General features: G+C 37.5%; 1 protein-coding gene across 2 annotated transcripts in view; it reads left to right on the top strand.

The window, feature by feature from the left end:
• kcnip4a (potassium voltage-gated channel interacting protein 4a) overlaps positions 1-19,301 on the top strand; it is a 130,937-nt gene that overhangs the window by 27,173 nt on the left and 84,463 nt on the right. The window contains exon 1 of one of the 2 annotated variants that reach the window (XM_072687783.1): positions 15,472-15,643. The exons of the other annotated variant lie outside the window; for it this stretch is intronic. Coding sequence (XP_072543884.1) covers positions 15,586-15,643 — 58 coding nt within the window. The 5' untranslated portion in view covers positions 15,472-15,585. Of the gene's footprint in view, positions 1-15,471; positions 15,644-19,301 lie in introns of those variants that run through there. 2 annotated transcript variants of the gene reach the window in all.

Raw genomic sequence — 19,301 nt, 5'->3', positions numbered from 1 at the left:
GAATTAGTGGCCGTTTGCAGTCCGATCACTTCCCCCACATTTCCTCGCCTCTCGTATTCCCATCCACTCAGAGCCAAGGCTGTGCACTTTATGGCTTCTCACTCAGCAGACAGCACCAAGAAATATTAGAAATCTTATAGCCCAAGGTCTGTGGAGGTCAGTTTTTAAGGAGTCAGTAAAATGAGCTACAATGCCGCATTCTCGCAGGTTCTATTCTTAGCCTGTCTAAAAGCTTGAGGAGCTATTCCTTCTGGCCTATATCTTCCAAAAGAGTGCTGATGAAAAATATGCAGTAGACATTGGTGCAGGCAGGTTGGTGATGAGCAGTCTCTGAGCCTTGTACACACCAGATGAATGGACCACGGGAAGAGGCATTCAGAGGGTGCCAGGAAGCTCCTGAGCTGTTTTCAGCTTGCCTGACTTACCTGAATTGTGTACTCCAGATACTGAACAAGCACTAGATATGACATTCATTTTCTTTTCGTTGTTGCTAACACTCCTTATCAATATCCTTGTCACTGTTGCAATGTGACATGGCCTATTTGCAGTTTTTGGCCCTCTTGTCTGAGCTTGTCCCGAAAACTTAATTGATGTCACATGTTCACACTGTTATGAAAGGTTCCATATGTGTTAAATTGACCAAACCCAAAGGCAGAAATGAACCAGGGCATTGGTTGACATTAATATTAATAAGTTTCATGCATAATTCAGCTGTGCATTTCTGCCAGTCAAGTTAACCTTGTGCATTTTTCATAGACACATTTAGATACATAGCTTCCTCATTGGCAAGTGCACAACACTGTTTAGATAAAGGCTTTTATTATTTTTATTATTTTCTATGTTTTAACAAAAGCAATACCTGTGCGTGTTAAACTTAGCAAGTGAGTAATATTGCGACCTATGTGTGATTAAATTATGCTACACACAGGTATTTGTCCTGGAGTATAAACTGAAATAACTGACTATAAGTGCTTTAATGTCTATGTTTAATAGTAATACAATATTCATTTTGGGTACGCATTAAGATTGGGAAGTGTAGTCGTCAGTGTAACCTGAATCTGTATGTTAATGTAAAACGCATGCACCATTAATCATCATAATGTGTCAACACATCCATCTTAGTACCAGGTACCTGAATTAAGCCGCCAACCTAGAAGACTTCATCTGTGCAATTGACATATTCCTGGACGGAAACACTCTATCATTGGAATTCTTCTCATTTAAATGCATGGAATTGGAAAACAATGCAGTAACCGCCTCACATAGACAGAAGGTGATTAATTTGAAGGCACCCAACCCAAAGAAGTTGAGTTTTCTTTCCAAGGATTTTTTAAAGGGTGGTTAAGTAAATACTCTGTATACAAGGATATCTGTTTTTAGTGGGCAATATTGATCTTATCTAATCTAACACTTACTTATTTGGAACACCTGAATGTCTATATTGGGCATAGTGAAATCTATTAGCATGTGGAACTGGAACCTTTTGTGTACAAGATTGTTATTAAACTGTGATAGTTTCTGAGCAAGCATGGGGACTTTTGATTTCAACATTTGATTTCTAAATTGTGTTGTGCAAGCTACTTAAACACGTAGCTGCCAATCGCTCTACAAAAAATATTAGCAGCTACAGTAGCTGCACAGCTAGCTCAGCAACAAAAGTGACTCTAGAGGAAAACTCATATATATATATATGTAAATGTCACACAAAAAACATCTTTTAGTTTGTCCACTCTGCCTTTCATGTCCATTTGTATTGTTTGTACCAATGTAATACCATGCGTTATTTGGAATGCCATTGTATTGCTGCTTATTATCCGTTTATTTCTGCAGAAAAATAGATAGTGACTCATATTTATTTATTTATTTGTATTTATTATATTAACATTTTCATTTTACAATATCAGCTTTGTTAGACCATTTCCTTACATGCCAAAATAAATGCTGCATCAGCATGATAAAATCGTGTTTTTAAAGGGAAGAGTGGATTGCAGGGCAGAAATAGATTTTTTTGTTTGTCTTAGCAGTAAAGGGTTAAGGGAGGCTGGAACATGCTGCATATATTGAGATGCAGCATGTATTGGAAAGGTAATCTCCCTCCCTATAGAAGGGAATTATAGTGACAAGGACAAGAAAGCAAGGGCAGCAGGGAGATCTGGGGAATAGCAGCAGGTGTTGAAAACAGATCGAAAGAAATATTAGCTTGTGGAAAAACATGCCACAGGAGATACAAGCCGATGAAAGTTTTGCAGTGAATTTTTGATATAATCCATATATTTTTTACGGGCTCAGACTACTGGGGGGAACTAACTGTGACTGATGTGCAATTAAATGCTGTAGAAAATATGCTAACATGGACAACCTTGTTTTGTTTGAATATACACTACCTGTCTCAAATTCTGATACTGTAAGGAAGGGTTTTTCATATTTGTATTATTTTTCTTCATGGATCGTGTTTAGTCTTATCTTCTGTTTTATACCAGTATAATACATTATTTATAAAATGTGTCAAATAGGAGTTATTTGTAGTATAACCTGTTGTGTTGTGTTTGGTGCTTAATTGTAATTTGTCTTTAGTAAGGACCAATGATGAATGTAGGGGTTATTTCATATTTGATGAAATATGAATATTAAAAAATATCTTGATATAGTATTTTGTATTAATTTGATATATATATATATTTTTATCTTTCTTGCATCAGTATTGATTCAGTCGATCTGAGACTGTAGTTTACATATGCACAGTATTTTGTTTAAAGAAAAGACAGCTATATCACTTTAGCTCTAATAAACGTATATTGAACAATATTCTTTTAAACCAAACACAACACAAAGATTAAAGATATAAAATATGAAATGTATGGAATTCTGCAGTGCCCCAAAAAGTGTTTGACAAATCAGGTTTTTGATTCTTCTCACTGGCCCCTGCTGTGCCTCAATGCAGCTTTACACACTCTTGGTGTTCCTCCAAGTAGCTTAATGTGGAGCCTCCTGTGATGCTTTTCCAACAGGACAGAACAAGAAACTACTGAAAATACTAAGAAAATACTAAGAAGGGCTGGGGTGAATCTTCATCAACCAAATCGACCTCATCAAATACAGAAATGAGTCATTTTTCATATCAAACGTCTGCATGTCACAAAGATAGCCGTGCTGGAACTATAAACAAAAAAACCCAAAACTTGTCCATAGTTATCTAAACTGTGAGAGTGTTTTAGACAGAGACCCAACAATGTGATGCTCTATAGGCTCTCTGCAGTGGAGATGGCTTATCACAGCAGTACAACTTGCTAAGCATGAGCCCTTGAAGCGTAAGCATCCCAGAGTGCTTTACAGTGCTGTAAGTTTTCATTGTTTTCATTGCCCCTTGTTAGAAGTAATTTCTGCTGTTGTTATGGTAAGACAACCTATGTGTTTCTCAAATAAAACTATTAAAATATTCATTTTTTTATTATGATTTAATTATTATAGTCAATAAATTAGTGGTTAGATTAATCGACTCTGAAAAATAATCACTTGATTAATTACTAAAAAATAATCGTTAGGTGCAGCCCAAATACTGATCTTTATACACCAGTCTACATATGATTAAATGCTTGGTTTTGTATGTTTGTGTATTGTTTAAAGTTTTGGGAATCCATTAATCCACTTTACTATTTATATTAGTCTCACAGAGTCAGTTCAGGTAGTTGCACATAAGGCATCAGTAAAACACATTCAGTTAGATGTGTCTCTTTTATATACTGGTAGTGTGCTGTATACTGTGTTGCTTCTTCATTGTTGTAGTAAGAAAACATCATATCACCAAAATGGGTTAAAAAAAGATTCCTAGCATTAAAGTATTCCAGGTAATTTGGACCATGTACTGTTCTTGGCCAGAAATTCAGGATTGTGCAATTGGCTGCTTTCTGATGGGAAAGGAAGCTGACCATCTGATGTAGAGATCTGCTACAGTGGGAGTTGGCTGGGATTGAAATGGGCAGGAAAAATGGAAGGAAGGTTTCAAAAATGTCTTTGCCAATGATATGGTTAGGTGTACCCACTTTACTTGCTTGTGAGCCAGGCGTTAATATTAATATTACTAATATAACAGATAAACAGTAAGAATGAATCAAAAATGATTGTAAAATCAATAATATAAGATTTAGCTTATTTTTATGTGTAGTTCCATAAACGCTGTTGTGTCTGATTACATGTTCCAAATAATCCTGAGCCTGACAGTTCATGGACAAGTGTCTAATGTTGCTTCTGAGTTTAAGTGATAATATAAAACTTTATTTAACCATGATGTATGTTCCTTGCTGGGAGCTTCAGATGTAAATTCTGGTTTCTGTCTGTGCAATGTTTAATACTGCATTGCCTTATGTGTTCTACAACACTAATCAAAACAAGCAATATCAGGTTTCAACTTATGGATTCAACTTTATTAACACAAACAAATCATTTTATACACCATAATACAATGAGATACTGGAAAATATTGTAGTATTAAATTTTGATATTGTAGTATTAAATTTCCGAGCACAGCCTGGTCAAATACAGGTATCCTATTCATGACCATTTTGGTGATAAATGTGGTTGTATGTTGGTGTGTGTATGACTTTGCCATGGCTGCCATGTGGAAAAAGCCACAGGGGTGCTAGCATGCTAAGTGCTCAGTTACAAGGTTGAGAGACATGCAGACATATTGGTTACAACTTGTAAGTCATCTCTGGGGGAGAGGGTTTCCCTTATGCACCTGAGTAAGCCAGGCTATAAATAGGTAAGGAGCCCAGCCCGTCAGGACTAAACATGTGTTAACTGTGAAACTTGTGCTGATGTGCCTGATATTCATTACTGCCTGTTTGAGTGATGGCTGATCTTTAGGATGCGCTTAAAGTGGGTGTTTATTGATGCTGTCGCCAGGGTCTAATGTCTGTCCTCGACAAAAAGCCATACTTTCAGTGACCATATTGAACAAATACACCTGTCACACTGTGTTCTGAAATATAACACTATATCATAAGTACATCAGTGTCTTATGATGATCTCTAATTTGCCATAGTTTGTGGGAATCATAAACATAGATGCATTTAATTTGTAACTTGTAAGGATTAGTGGCACACAAGTATTTTGCAGATATATTTAAGAAAGATCTTGTATGTATTCTGATTTTGTACTTTTTGAAATGATTCACTAAAATATGCTAAAAGAAATGTTAAACAAGGTGAGCAAAGAAGTGTCAGATTCTAAAGCTTAATAAATAACATGACATACTTGCCGGTCAGCCTACAGCAGTAGATAAGGTCTGATTTTCACTTAGATTGGCATGCTTAAGGGGGTTTTCTCCTTTCTGATGTGCAACTGTTTTGCATATGAAGCTTGATATGCAAAACAGTTGCACATCAGAAAGGAGAAAGCCCCCTTAAGCATGCCAATCTATCCGTAGAAAAGGATAAAATAAATAAAGCCTAGACTAGTGACTACAGTGCTTTTGTATGTTTTGCTTTTGAAATTTCGGTTTCACCATAAATGTTTACTCCCGTTTCAACTAGTTTCTGGTTCCGTTACTAGTATTAATTTTAATAAGATATTATTTTGCATGAGAACCTGGTATTTTGTATCTTTCCTTCTGCCTTTTCTTTCTACAAACCATTCTACCTATCACTTGAACTCTGAAGACTCAAGACTTTGTTTGATTAAGGTAAAATTGTAGGTTCAAATATTATGTATGTAATATATTGTATAACAAATCCCAACCCAAGGCCTCATCACCCATTGGGTGTCTTCTGGTCAGTTTATTATGCCTTGGCAAGGGTGATGTACCACCTGGAAAGTTTAGTTTCAAACATAATCTAATACATCTGACCCAGATAACCGAGGCCGTTCTCTAGAATCTGAATGTTTGAGCCATTTGTGTTTAAACGTTGAGCATCAGGACATCTCCTACACGACATACAAACATACTTCCATTTGAATACATAGTCACCATTGTCCTCTGAGTAGCTCTCAAAACACCCTGCAGTTTAAAAGCTCCTATTATTCCTGTTTGTTTACACACTCTTTGAAGCTTTCTTGAATTCAAAGCAAATGGGTGCTCTAGAGAATGGAAGCAACTTTGATTGTCTCCAATCCGCTTGAATAATGTTATTGATGTATCTTCACTTCAAAGCGTGTATATTCACAGTGTGCTGCGGGAGAACACCAAACACTATCATTTTGTCATTTCAAAAGACACAAACATTTAAACCAGCTTTTTAAACACTTGAAAGACAAAAAGCACAGAAACCGTTTTCAGAAGCCCAGCGCTCTGCACATCTCTTTTCAGATTCAGAGATGCTGTCTGGATGACAGGACGTTGTGAAGCGAAGTTTATCGTCTAAAGTTTCCCATGATGTGCAATTATGCATAATTGACTGTCGAACTAATGTTGTGTTGGGTAATTTAGCTTCAACAGCCTTAGCAAACAATGTAATTCTGAATATGCTCAGCTGTGCATGAACTATACCGCCATAAGGCATGAAGTTTTCCTCGCTCTGCTTGGAAATGTAATTTAACTATATAATAGTTTTCCATGCCGTAAAGCAATGCCTGATTCACAGACAACTAAATGTCTGTGAATATAGGGCATGTTTTCTCTCTCTCTCTCTCTCTCTCGCGCTCTCTCTCTCTCCATTGGACTGTCTCCTCCATATTCCTGCTGGAACTTTACGTTCCTCTGCCTGTTCCTCTCATTCTGTCAGCTGGAGAAGAATCACTTGCCCATGAACTCTCAGCCTCAGCTCAGTGGTTTAGCCTCAGCAGTAGGTTGATGTGTACAGCTGGCTGTGCACCTGCACACTGAGGCCCCCAAGTGGTCCCTGTGGTGGAGCTCGGAGGAGGTGTGTGAATCATTGATACCGGCTGTTGCCTACTGAGATAAATGCCATTCCAGTCACTTTGGTCCAGATATGACAAATATGAATAACATGACATTAATGACACTAATATGACATTAATGGACTGTAGTGTTTGCTTGACTGATTTCATTAGATGTCTAATAAAATACAGAGCCCTAAAGCATTTTTACATGTTCTCATACTGGCAGTATAAATATGACATCGTTGTATATATTTAAGACATTAGTATGTATTTTTTTAAAGGATATGCATAAAACATTACATCATTTTTATTAAAAAAGCTGCTTAAGTAATTTTTTTGTGAACTTTACTAGTTATACTCTACTACTTACTACTCTACTCTACTCTACTATAACTACTTACTAGTTGTTTAGTTTCTGTAAGATATTAGTTTTCAGTGTTTTCTTGTTTGCTTCATTTTTTGCCCAGTGTAATAGTGTCTACCAAATAGTTCATCACAACCATAAGTGCATTCATTGGTGTGGAAAAAGGTAATGCAACAAAAGAAATAGAGTATTAATAAATCTTTTTTACAATTATTATTTTATTGAAAAAACAGTTTATTTAAAAAATGGTATAGGTGATAGAGCTGCTATTCTGTCTGTTTGGTATGCAGTTAGGAAAAAACTAGCAGATGAACCTCTAACATCTAAAATGCTGCAAAGTTAGGGTATGCTTTTAGCCTAGCGTGAACACCTGCACACTTCCTGCACTTTCACCTCCTCAACCACTTCTTTCAATGGCCTTCCTCGGATCAGGCATCAGGCAAAGCAGTGGTTATAAATGCATGTTTAAAAGTAGCAACCCAACTAGTGGTGATATAATTGCTTACCAGTGTTACCGATTAACTGAGGAACATCCTGGGAATGAATATCTCAGAATACCACTGCAAAACAGTTAGGAGCCAACAGTTTCGAGTTTTGGATTTGTTCCATTTTACAAGTGTTTTGGTAAAGCGACATTTTCTGTTAACTGAAGAGACAGCAGTGTCTTAAATTCATGGTTTGTCACTTCCATTTACTGAACTCTTGCTATTCAACAATGCCGAACACACTGCATGTATAGCACACTGTGTAACTCGCTTCACTCTGTTTTCTTGAAGGCTGTTGTCTTGGTTTAGTCGTAATGAGAAACAGCAGGTGATTGTGTTCATTAGCAGAAAGGCTGCTTGACAGCACACCACAGACTACCTGTCCTTGGCACCTGCTGCTTGGTCCAGTTGGCACACAGTGCTAATGTTAGCACTAGTGCTAATGTTGGACGTGTCCTTAGCCTTGATCCACCCATGCTGGAGTTTGTAGCAGCTTTTGACACAAAGCAGCAGGGCATGTTCGGACAGACCTTGTTTACGGTACTTTGCCAAAGTGTAATGTCACCTAAAATAAGGATATTTCAAGCTGTTTACCTGTGCAGTAATATTATAATAAATAAAAATAAGGGAATTATGTTTATATTAATGGAGTTTTTGCTTTACTACTTCTAGCCCTCATCTAGGGAAAGCACAGTATTTGTACTCATCATCGAAGACCTATTTAAGCTGATCTGTACTTTATTAAAAATGTCATTTTTACAAAAGTGCCATTCAGTTACAGTAGATGTGTTAACGGTGGAATTTAGCCTGTGCAATGCTTAGAATTGTATCAAAGAGGGCAAAAAAACTGTTCTTATGAAAATCAGTAGCAGTAAGTTTTTGAAAGTACACATTTTTGTATTTATTATATTTAAGAGGTAATTTAGGAAAAACAAAACTATTGCCTAGATGGATAATATATATATATAAAATATTTAGTTCGTTCAGATAGTATTCATATCCTTTTTTTTTTTTTTCGTTTGTTTTGTTCTGGGGGAAAACTTTCCCCTAAATAATGTTTGCATGGTTTTATGCACCAAAAACATCATGCTTCATTTTTACATGACCATTGTCCAGCCTTTCTTTGTTCCTTAGAATAAAACATACTGTTGTCTCTACTGTGTCTTTAAAACCAACATTTCTTCAATGAAAAGTCCATGTTTCCATTACATGACAAAAGCGATGAAATCAGATCAAATTGTAGCAGTCAGACTGCTACAGTATCAGTATTGGTGCAAAACAGCCTAATCAGAGTTACAATACAGTACTGTATTTCAGTACAGGGCTGCTGCTACAGTATCAGTATTGGTGCAAAACAGCGTAATCAGAGTTACAGTACAGTACTGTATTTCAGTACAGGCAGGGCTGCTGCTACAGTATCAGTATTGGTGCAACATTACAAAGTTATCAAAGAGAATACTTCCTAATAATAAGTTTTTAACTACTATGCTGACGTTTTTGGGTGCATCACTTGAATTACATCTTGCCTAGTTGCCTAGTTGATAGTTGGTAGATTTGGGGTGGAAGCTGTCCAGAGACTTCTGACAAATGCAAAGCAGAAGAAACCCTCTCTGAAATCTAACAGCATTGACCCATTTTGTCACAGAGACCTCATAAACCTTGTGGCTGTGTGTTCCTCGCACAGTTAAGCCCACTGCAGTGCTGGAGGCAGAATGGAGCTGAGACGTAGACCTTTAGCCCGAACTTCATTTGAAGTGGAATTCGTTTCATTCATTTCAGTGGAAATAATTTTTACTTTTCTGTTGGCCTCTGGATATTGAATTTCTCTTCAGTTATACTTTAATTTCGGCTTCTTTGAAGGCTTTGTAATAATGTTACTTTCCAAAAGACAGATGGTTTGCGGAGCGGACCTGTGTCACCATGTCACCTGTGATTCAGCAGCCCAGCTTTGATCATAATGAAGTTAGTCTTATGTCCTGTCTCTTCTTTTTTAGATAGCCGTTTCATATATAATGGGATATAGAAGTGTGGCAAAGCTTTAGCTTGTGCCAGAAGGTTTTTTAGAACATCCAAGTATCAAAAACCTTGCCTCATGCTGCCCCTTAGTGGTGACACCAAGAACTGTCAATTTTGCTATCCACACATCTCCACCAAGTGGCGCTGTTACTGCGTGTGTTCAGGGGTTTCTCCCATGGAAGCCAGCATGTACTGGCCTTGATAATTGGTCATAACTGTACTGTCTGCCCATACTGTCTGATAATTACCCCAAATTATCATAGTAATCATTTGTGCATGAACTATAGCAAATACCACTATCCTCACCAATAACAGTGGAGCAGGAGTTTAAAAAGCCTAAATGCAGTTTTTGTTTAGGATCGGCCTGGTATGTGAACTCCTAGACAGGAGACAGTTTAGGGAAATTAACCTTTGCGATGTATTTCATAAACCACAGACAACATTTCCCCTAAATTCCAAATACAAATATTGATATTTACAGCATTTATTTGCAGAAAGGACAACTGCTTAAAAACAATGTATACTATAACTTAAACAATATTATAATAATTATAATGCAAATAAATTATTACAGTAATTATAATGCAAAGAATTTATTATTCAACACAGTACTAATATTTGAACTTTGAGAGCATTCAAAAATCACTATGGTAAAAAAACCTTGATCGCCAATCAGGGCTTTTATGTCTTGGCAGGCTCTCCACTAGTCTTTCACATTGCTGTTGAGTGAAACCTGCAGCTCTTCTCCTCACAGTTGAAACTGAGACTTGCTCCAGTGTTAGGCTGTCATGTGAGCAGTCTATTACACAACACTGTTCACTCTCAGAAACAGGATTCTGATGCTGTTGTGGATTTGGGTCTTCCTGTACCAGACCTCCAGTTTCAGAGTTTCAGTGACAGTACTCAAAGTATGCAGAAATGACCTATTTTACTGGACAGAATGTTTGTTTGTTTTTATTAAATTCGACTTCATGTAGTAAATAAAGATTTGACAATTAAAACCGAATAATTCATGCTGAAACTGAAGCGTGGCCCAGAAACCAAGCACTGCACTATGTCGTTACTAGAGTGTGTGTGTGTTAAACCTAAGGTATGTTACTGGCAGGGAGAAAGGTCTGACTTGTCTGAATCATGTTCTCTCTCCTGTAAAATAAGAAAGCTCAATCTGACACTTAGAAATTGAATTGAGCTGTAAGGTGGAACAATGCTGTCCCTGTATTTACACTATTTCTTCAGCCTGAAAGCTTCTACCCACAGTGTTGACAAATCACTTGTGGCTCTAATGTGCTGATGTTAAACACAAGCGGCATTTTAATATTGTACGCTTTTGTCTGTTTGAATTTTTGAAAGAAAGGAAGGGATTTGTTCAGGAAAGAGACCTGGGGTCTATGGCTCGGACATTCAACAGGAGTTTAGACTGTTGCTGGAGTGGCTCTGTTGGTTATTTGGAGTTGTTTTGTCACTAGCTCATTTCAGTAGAGCCCATCCTTACACTTCTCAAGAGGTTAAAAACTTGAACTGATGTAGAAAGTTTACATACAGTAAAAGATAGGACGGTTCTCTCGACTTCTAAGGAATGGATAACAGATAGTAGTCAGTTTTCCTAGACATGTTTAGTGGTCAGTTTTTCTTTATACTGTAGTTTAGCTCTGCAACTAAGGTTAATGTTGCTACCCAACACAGTAATCACCCAACTCTTTACTTTACTGTAAAAACACGTCTAGACTGGTAAAAATATTCTATCATGATATTTAAAAACATTTTCTCAAACACAATATTTATTGAGTACAGTAATTTCTTTTTAAAATCTGTCTGCCTTCAACCAGGCAAACAGCATTATTTATACTCCCTGTAGGGACGTATTTATTGGTTGGTCAGTGTTATTAAAGCAATGATGACATCCACAATATGCTCACTTGTGACACACTAACAATATAATAACAATCGTCAGAAAAAAATGATAAAATATTGTCATATTACTCTTCCCTAGCCTACACTCTTCTCTCATTCTGCTCATACCACGTCCAGTTTTTCTTTAAGCTGCCACAGACTTGTAGATGTAGTTTAGGACAACTTTCTGTGAACTATAAAAATGAACAAAACTTACGTTTAAAATGGCTCTTCCTGCCGTTCAAATATTCTTATGTTAATTTTTGTAGTTCACAGTAAATCATAGTGTGTTGTAAAGTAGCATCAAGTCGGTGCTAACTGGAGCTGGGCAATATGACGATATTTTATTGTATTGTGAAAAATTCTTGTGATTTTTGTGACAGTATGCCTTTCTAAGCATATCGAGGGTATTGTTGGTGCTTAAAGAACACTGAGCACATTTCATTACAAACAGTGTAATTAGTCTAGTTTAACTGGATAAGCAGCACATTAAAAAAAAATTACTGTACTAAATATAGGAGAATATTTTTCGATAGTAGTTTTTAAATATCTGTCGCTACTGATGTCTGCGATCATGTCTGTCATGACAATTATTGTGCATTGTGAAAATGTCTTTAAATAATCTTTAAATATCGTGAGCTAATATTGTTTTTTACCATTTACCATTTTTATTACCCAGTCCTAGCACCAACTTCATGAAGAACTGCCTACAGTTGAGAGAAGTGTGTGGACAATTTTTGACTTTTAGTGTTTGTTAGCTACATTAGCCTGGTAGCTTCAGTGCACAACTGAAGAAGCAAAAATGTGGAAACTATGTTTTATGGACTGACTTGAGAAAGACTGTGCTGTTATGTTGTTTTTTCACAAAATCTTTACATGCTCATTCATTTAAACTCATTTCATAAAACATAGCATTTTTGGAAGGATCTGCAGGAAACCAAAAGTTGTTGTTTTTTTGTTTTTTTTTAAGGAAAAGCCTATTTTTTACATTTTGGCACCTTTATTTTTAAAGGTCATGTGACTATATGCAGGAGTAATTCAATTCACACACTTCAGTGAGTTGGCTTTGGAGTGGATGTTTCTCAAGTGTCTGTATGTAGGTCTTAAAGCAGTGGGACACTGGCTGTGAAAACTACTGCTGAATCCCGGTCTTGCTTCTCAGATGTTAAATCCATGCCTGGTAAATGTCCTGAATACCCAGCTGCTTAGTCTGGGAGGGGCTGGACTGAGAGCAAAAAGCAGCATAAATGAGAAACGCCTTTCATTTTGTATTTCAAGGGATGCTGAGATCATTCCCCACTGACGGCGCCTCACAGGTGTTTGTTTGCATGCTGAGAAAACCAGGACTTGGTGATGCTCTGTGATGAATTTACATAAGGTTGCCTTGCAGACCAGCAGTGAGTGAAGTGAAGAGTGAGTGAAGAGTACAGTAAATGTGTGTATTGGTATTTCTCTCACTATGTGAAGCTCTAGATGAGGTTTCTTATTTATAATCCAGGCAGAGACAAAACTATCTATAAGCATTTATTATTTTCAAAACTATCTATAAGCATTTATTATTTTCTATAGTTTGCACCAATGGCAACAAGATGGCCTTGTTGCAACGAGTTTTCAACTATAAAACAGCTACAGCACTTTAGTTAGAATTTCCCAGCACAGCACTCATTCACTCTGTGGCTCAACTCAGTGCTGTCTGTGTACAATTACAGTGAGAATTTAGTAAAAGCAATGCTTTTTTAAGATTACGAGTGGATTTAATGCAGAAATCTACAGTTCTTATTGATATTTATCAATAAAATGCTCTTTTAATTTTACAAAACATCAGTGTATTGTGTATTCTGTATTCACTATCAGCAGTAATTCTTAAACCAAAGACACTTCTTAAACCAGAATCTCACATTTTTGAACAATTAAATATTTTAGAGTTGAGTTACTAATTCTTTGCACACTAAAGGCTAGGTTTGGATAGTTTGTCTGTGTTTGTTGTAAATCATATCATTATCATGTTCATTTGAGTGATTTCAGTGAATTTTATGCTGCAAAAAACATAAACGTCAATTATAGCATCATGCAAAAGAGCTGCTATCCAAAAAGCATCAAATTAAAAATGAAATATGTTAAGTATGTATATTTTAAGTAGAATTACTTTCTTAATTATATACTTTCCAAAGAACAAAAAAGTAGACCTAGACCACTGAGGATTTTGTGGTGGGTTGTTGAGACAATTATCCTGCTGTTGGAACCATCGTCTTTTCATCTGCACCTTTTTACAGAGAGTGTGATACTTGCTTCCAAACTTTGCTGCCATTTAATTAAATCCATTCACTCTACCAGTGTAATGTTCCCCACGCCACTGGCTGCAACACATGATTGATAAGCATGGTCGATCTAGTTGTAGAGGTGTTCTTTTTTTTCAAGAAATTCTGCACACCTTTTCCTCCAAACATACCTGTGCTCCCTGTCCTAGAGTTCTATTGAACGTCATCAGCCCGCAGGACTCATTTCCAAAATGCACCAAGCTTGTTCCTTTGAAAATGTCTGATCTGATTTTGCTGTGAAGACACAGGATTTTATTTTTCTGTTGGCTTTTCACTGAAGATCACATTGATGCAGGTGTTGCTGCATAGTAGACTAGCACACCGCTACTCCGGAGTCTGCTAATTCTTTCTTAAGGTCTTTTGCTGTCAGGTGAGCAGTTTTCTCAGAGGGGTTTCTTAGTCTTCACCTCCACCATTTCTGTTGGCTTCAGTGTTCTCATAGCACTCTCTTACTTTGTGTGCATGTTTTCATTTTTTCCGAGAGTGCTAAGCAGCTGCTTAGAGAAGCTCATGATCGCTGATTGCTGGGACAAAGCTTTGAGAAGCAATCACTGACATTTGCATCACCCTGCCTTTCCTAATGATCGCTGTAAACAAGCCATAGCCCCAACAAGCTAATTAAAGTCTGAGACCTTGGGATAGGTTAGGTGAAAGCTCAAATCTCATAAGGTGCCCAAACCTTTGCTGAGTCTACAATTGCACCCAACAAAAATAGTACACTCCCCTTCATCTCACATAACTATTCACAGTAACCATCTATTCTCAGACGTCACTGTTTATCCCTGCTAACCCCTCTAAACTTACCAGCCAGACAACTAAACCTATTGCGAAGGTTTTACAAGCCAGTGTCATACTTAATAAGCTCTGTGGTGTAATGATTTTAGCCTGTGCGGGGATACCAGCCCTTTTCTAATTTGTGCTGCCATGTCTTTAATGCAAGCGTCTTACATTCCTGTCAGGAGAAATGGCTAAGCAGAATTGCAAATGAAGGTTGTCAGATATTGAAAAGCGCTGATTTGAATGATACGGCTTTCCATGCTTTCAAGCTCTCAGGTTGAGGAATTGCTTATGAATTATGAATTTTCGGTAATGTGAACTTGCCTTGCTTATATGTGACGACTGTGCTTAATTTGAAATAGTGCTCTTGTCAGAGTATTATTTATCATCAGCTGTTATCTGACGTGCAGTTAGTTCAGTAATGTCTCAGACAGGGACAGTTTGCAAGCAGCTCATGTAATCGCAGCTAGTGGCTCTCCACTATCCCTTTCAAATACTCCACCCCCCCTCCATCCCCATCGCACCCTCCTTGTCCGTTTCATGCCGCTCTGCTTCCCCTCCCTCCCGCGCTTCTGAAAGGACGGAGACGCACTACAACAGCGTGCAACAGTCAGTGCTAACAGAGAGCGCACACAGCATCATTTATCTAGTTTCTCAAGAGAGCACAAGTTAAAGGAGCGTTTCATGAGAGGAAAACAACCCTTCATCATTTTGTCAAAGTTTGGAGACGACCACCTTGCAGTTTTTTCCAGTGTCCGTCCCAGCGCATCCCGCTGAGAGTGGAAAGGGAGAAGACTTGTGAGGAAGGTACAAAAAACACCCCAACAGGACTTCTGAACCACTGAGCTCAGCAGAGAACAAGAAATAGGGAGAGAGAGAGATCGAGAGAAGGGGCAGCATGGGCGCACTAATGGTCATTTTCTCTCTCCAGCCGAAACAAAAGAGAAAAAGGAGAGGTGGGTGATTTTAAAGCTTGTTTCTTATCTTGATGAAGTGAGAACATGCAGAATGGTAGTTAAGCTGTTCTGGTTCCTCTTCGCGATTTATAAAGTCAGCACTGTGAAGTGTATTACGTTGGCAGCACGTCAGTAACGTGGGTTTTGGCTACTTTGTTTTTTGTATGAATTGGTCAATACAACGTATTTCAGTTATACAGCAGAGCAACATGGTTCTTGTAAAAGATTGAGAGAGAGAGAGTACAGAACCTTCTGTAGGAACACTACTCTAACTCCAGTTGACTCTACTTTGAAGAACCACTTTCACCTTCCTAATGTTCACTTCATATTTCTGTTCTTTTATTTACTGAACATGAATCACTTCTTATATCTTATAATAATGTATAACACTTTGTTTTGTTTCGCTGGCTCTGCTACATGTTTGACCACATATCTCTTCTTGATCATCTGCATGAGGTAACAGAACATGAAAGTTCTCATTCAATATAAAGAAGTGAAGGTGAGAGATTTCCAACGCTGACCCATTAGTGACAAGCTGCTGGTTTTTAATGCAGATCTGTCATGAAATATGGTGCCAGGTCAGCAGGCTGTGAAATGAAATGTTATTCACCTTCACTTAACTCCATATAGTGTGACCCAGCTCACGCCACAGGATTCAGGCATTTGCTCTATAGAATTCTATGCAGTCCCTTTTACTGTGCTTAAGTGCCTATATCAATCACTCCATATAGAGTGACATTCAGAAGCTTTTTCCATGCATGTTTATTCTTCCTTTCCATCATGTTTATTAAATTTGATGTGTACAGAATAAGAGCTAGAGCACCACTCCTTTTATTTAGCACCTGTTCATGTTCTGGCACTCAGAACAAAACCTTGCATCTTCATTTTAGCTGTTTTTCACTTTTTGGCATATTGTGAATCTGGCATAATGGTCGTCCTCCCCCATTGTGTTTGATATTTGTTTTTAGTTTATTATTATTATTATTAATATTAGCTATTTCTCGTCTATAATGTTATTGTTAGCATTGCTGTTGATAATAGCAGTAGCAATAATAGTGGTGGTTAGTAGTGATAGAAGTGTATAAATACATAAACCTAAATGTAAAGGGAATCCAGAGTTATGGGACTATGTGTCCGTATTTGCCCAACCCTACAATGGTACTCAGTTTAGGGGCAGGATCAATCTGAAGCCTAATTAAGTCCATAATAGTGTTCTTGTCTCTGTGTTGGCGGTCATTTCGGGACTATGTCTATATGCAAAGCTATATTTAGTGTCATATTTCTAACCTATATTTTATGGATGTTTTGTGGAACAGGTTGAGAGTAAAATGAATGGGCAGGCTTGGTCCCTTTCCCAAGCAATAGATCATAGAGGAGACAGTTTTGTGCACTGTAAGCAGAAATGGGGGAACCCAGTTTTCACAGCAGGCTTTGTGGTGGCCGTGCAGTCTCTTCTTTCACCCAAGTTTGGTGAAACTGAGTTTTTCACCATGGAGTCGTTTTCAAAGTCATTTTGAGCAATAAACCCCAGAGTGAATGGGAATGTGTGTCATAATGAGCTTTCTTTTGGTGTGGTTTCGAACATAAAAGTATAAATATTGGAACTGAGCGGGATTTCAATTTGTCATCCTTTATTGTTTCATTCATAGTTTTAATTGGAAACTGACAGACCAATCAACACAATGAATATGGCTATTATATTTTAATTACTTTAGAATCTGCTGCTCAGCTCGTTCTTTAAAGAGTATTAAAAGGATGGAATCATAATGAGAAATATAAATGCTGTTAATACACTTACTGTCACTGTCTTAGCAAAACCCTTCACCTCTGAAAAAGGTTGTAGGGTGTCTGGTCAGTTAATATGAATACTTCGGATCCATTTGTCACTAAATGCTTACACAATGTAAAAAGCAGCTGACCAGTAGTTTAAAAAATAATAAATAAAAAAATGGAAATGATTTGACAGTTTTTTTATTTGACAGTCGTATCAGCTGTTTTATTATTCAGACACTGACTCAGTGGCTATGTCTTATTTCATTTCTCACTTTATAATGCAAATCAGTCAGCACTTGAAAAGGCATTGTGTTTCCAAACAAATTCCATAATACGCTTTCCCATTCATTGTCTCGGATCAAAGTGCTGAATTATGGGGTTTATCAGAGTGCTACGAGTGCATAGTGTTGGGTGATGAAGTTGGTCTGTGATTTGGGGTGTGTGGGAGTTGTTTTTATACTCTTTGAAAATGAATTCTGTGCCGAATGATCAGATCTGAAAGATCGGAATCTGATCAGTTTGCATCAAGGCTGTAGGCTTGCAGTAATGCTTGTTTCTGTGATTTAGATCACATTCAGATTTCACTCGACCACAGGACAGGTCAGATGTAAAAAGGCCACACAGGACACACTGTATCCAGATTACCAGTGGATTTCTCAAACTGAACTCACAAAAAGGTGTGATGAACCTTTTAAAACATCCTAAGAACATTCATTTAAGGGTGATGATGCCATACAAGTTTAAAAGTAATTCACACTCACATATCTCTGTTACAAACATGGTTCTTTATCATCTACAGTATCTAGAACTATTTAATTTTTTTATTTGTTTATTGAATCTTCATTTGTGTAGAAGTTAGAAGAGTAGACGGCTACTTAGTCAGACTGAATCAGAAGTCAATAGGTCTCAAATGGTCTCTATAAAAGGCAATTTAAAGAATCACATTATTCACACACTTATTATTTGGCAGTGTCACATGTTTTCTCTGAATTCTGTGACCTATAAAATGCAAAAATCTGGTCAGACCCTACATCAGCAGCTACATAATACTCAATATTAAAGTACTTAGATCGATTCGGGGGAATAATGTTGCTGTCACACACAAACAACTTGCATCTTTACAGAAGAGGTAATCCTACTTAACTTTCAGTAGAATAAATGTCAACAAATTATTTTAATAAGTAATTTTGATAAATTTCTATTGGTCAGTTCAAGTTTTGTCACAAAGCAAAGACCAACTGCCAGATTCACATTTTGTCAAAAAGTGAAAAACAGCAGAACTGGAGATTATTATCCGTCACAAATGTTTGATCTTACACCCTGTAGAGGCATAAAAATGGCCGCATATGTGTCATCTAAAATTGCGAGAAAGTAATCAAAGTTGTTGAGAGAACACATCAGACGAGTGCATCCACTTGGCTTTGATGAATGCACTTGCATTCGCTTTCAGGAACACTGAATAATACCCTGATATTCACTTTCCCTGCCTGTCGCTCATCCATCTTGAGAGCCCCTGTGTTTCAGTAGTGCCTCTTCTGCAGCACAATCATGTTGCCCAGTACATCAGAGCAAACACGCTGATGCATTTGAAGTGCACTATGGGGACACGGTCGTACCTCATAAAGAATCAGTGCTGATCAAGAGCTCTTCAGCACTTTGCTTGCTACTGTGTCAGCTTGCACTTCATTTGCGCTACAGTTGGGACCAAAATGGGGTGAGTGTGTGAGTGGGAGTAACACTGTGCTCTTCATGTAGTCGTGAGTCAGGGGCACTTGCCTTTTCTCTCGCTGTGGCCGCTAATTGATTTTGTTTCTCTTGTTGCTTGCTGAGGCAGCAATCGGGCCATGCTTCTGTCCCAGGTTCAGTTTTGGCCCGTCTGGTGTTT

This window comes from Salminus brasiliensis, chromosome 9, assembly GCF_030463535.1.
Source record: "Salminus brasiliensis chromosome 9, fSalBra1.hap2, whole genome shotgun sequence".
In the NCBI taxonomy this organism is placed as follows: Eukaryota; Metazoa; Chordata; class Actinopteri; order Characiformes; family Bryconidae; genus Salminus; species Salminus brasiliensis.
Note: the sequence above shows the minus strand (reverse complement) of the source record. Positions and strands in the feature narration are given on the sequence as shown.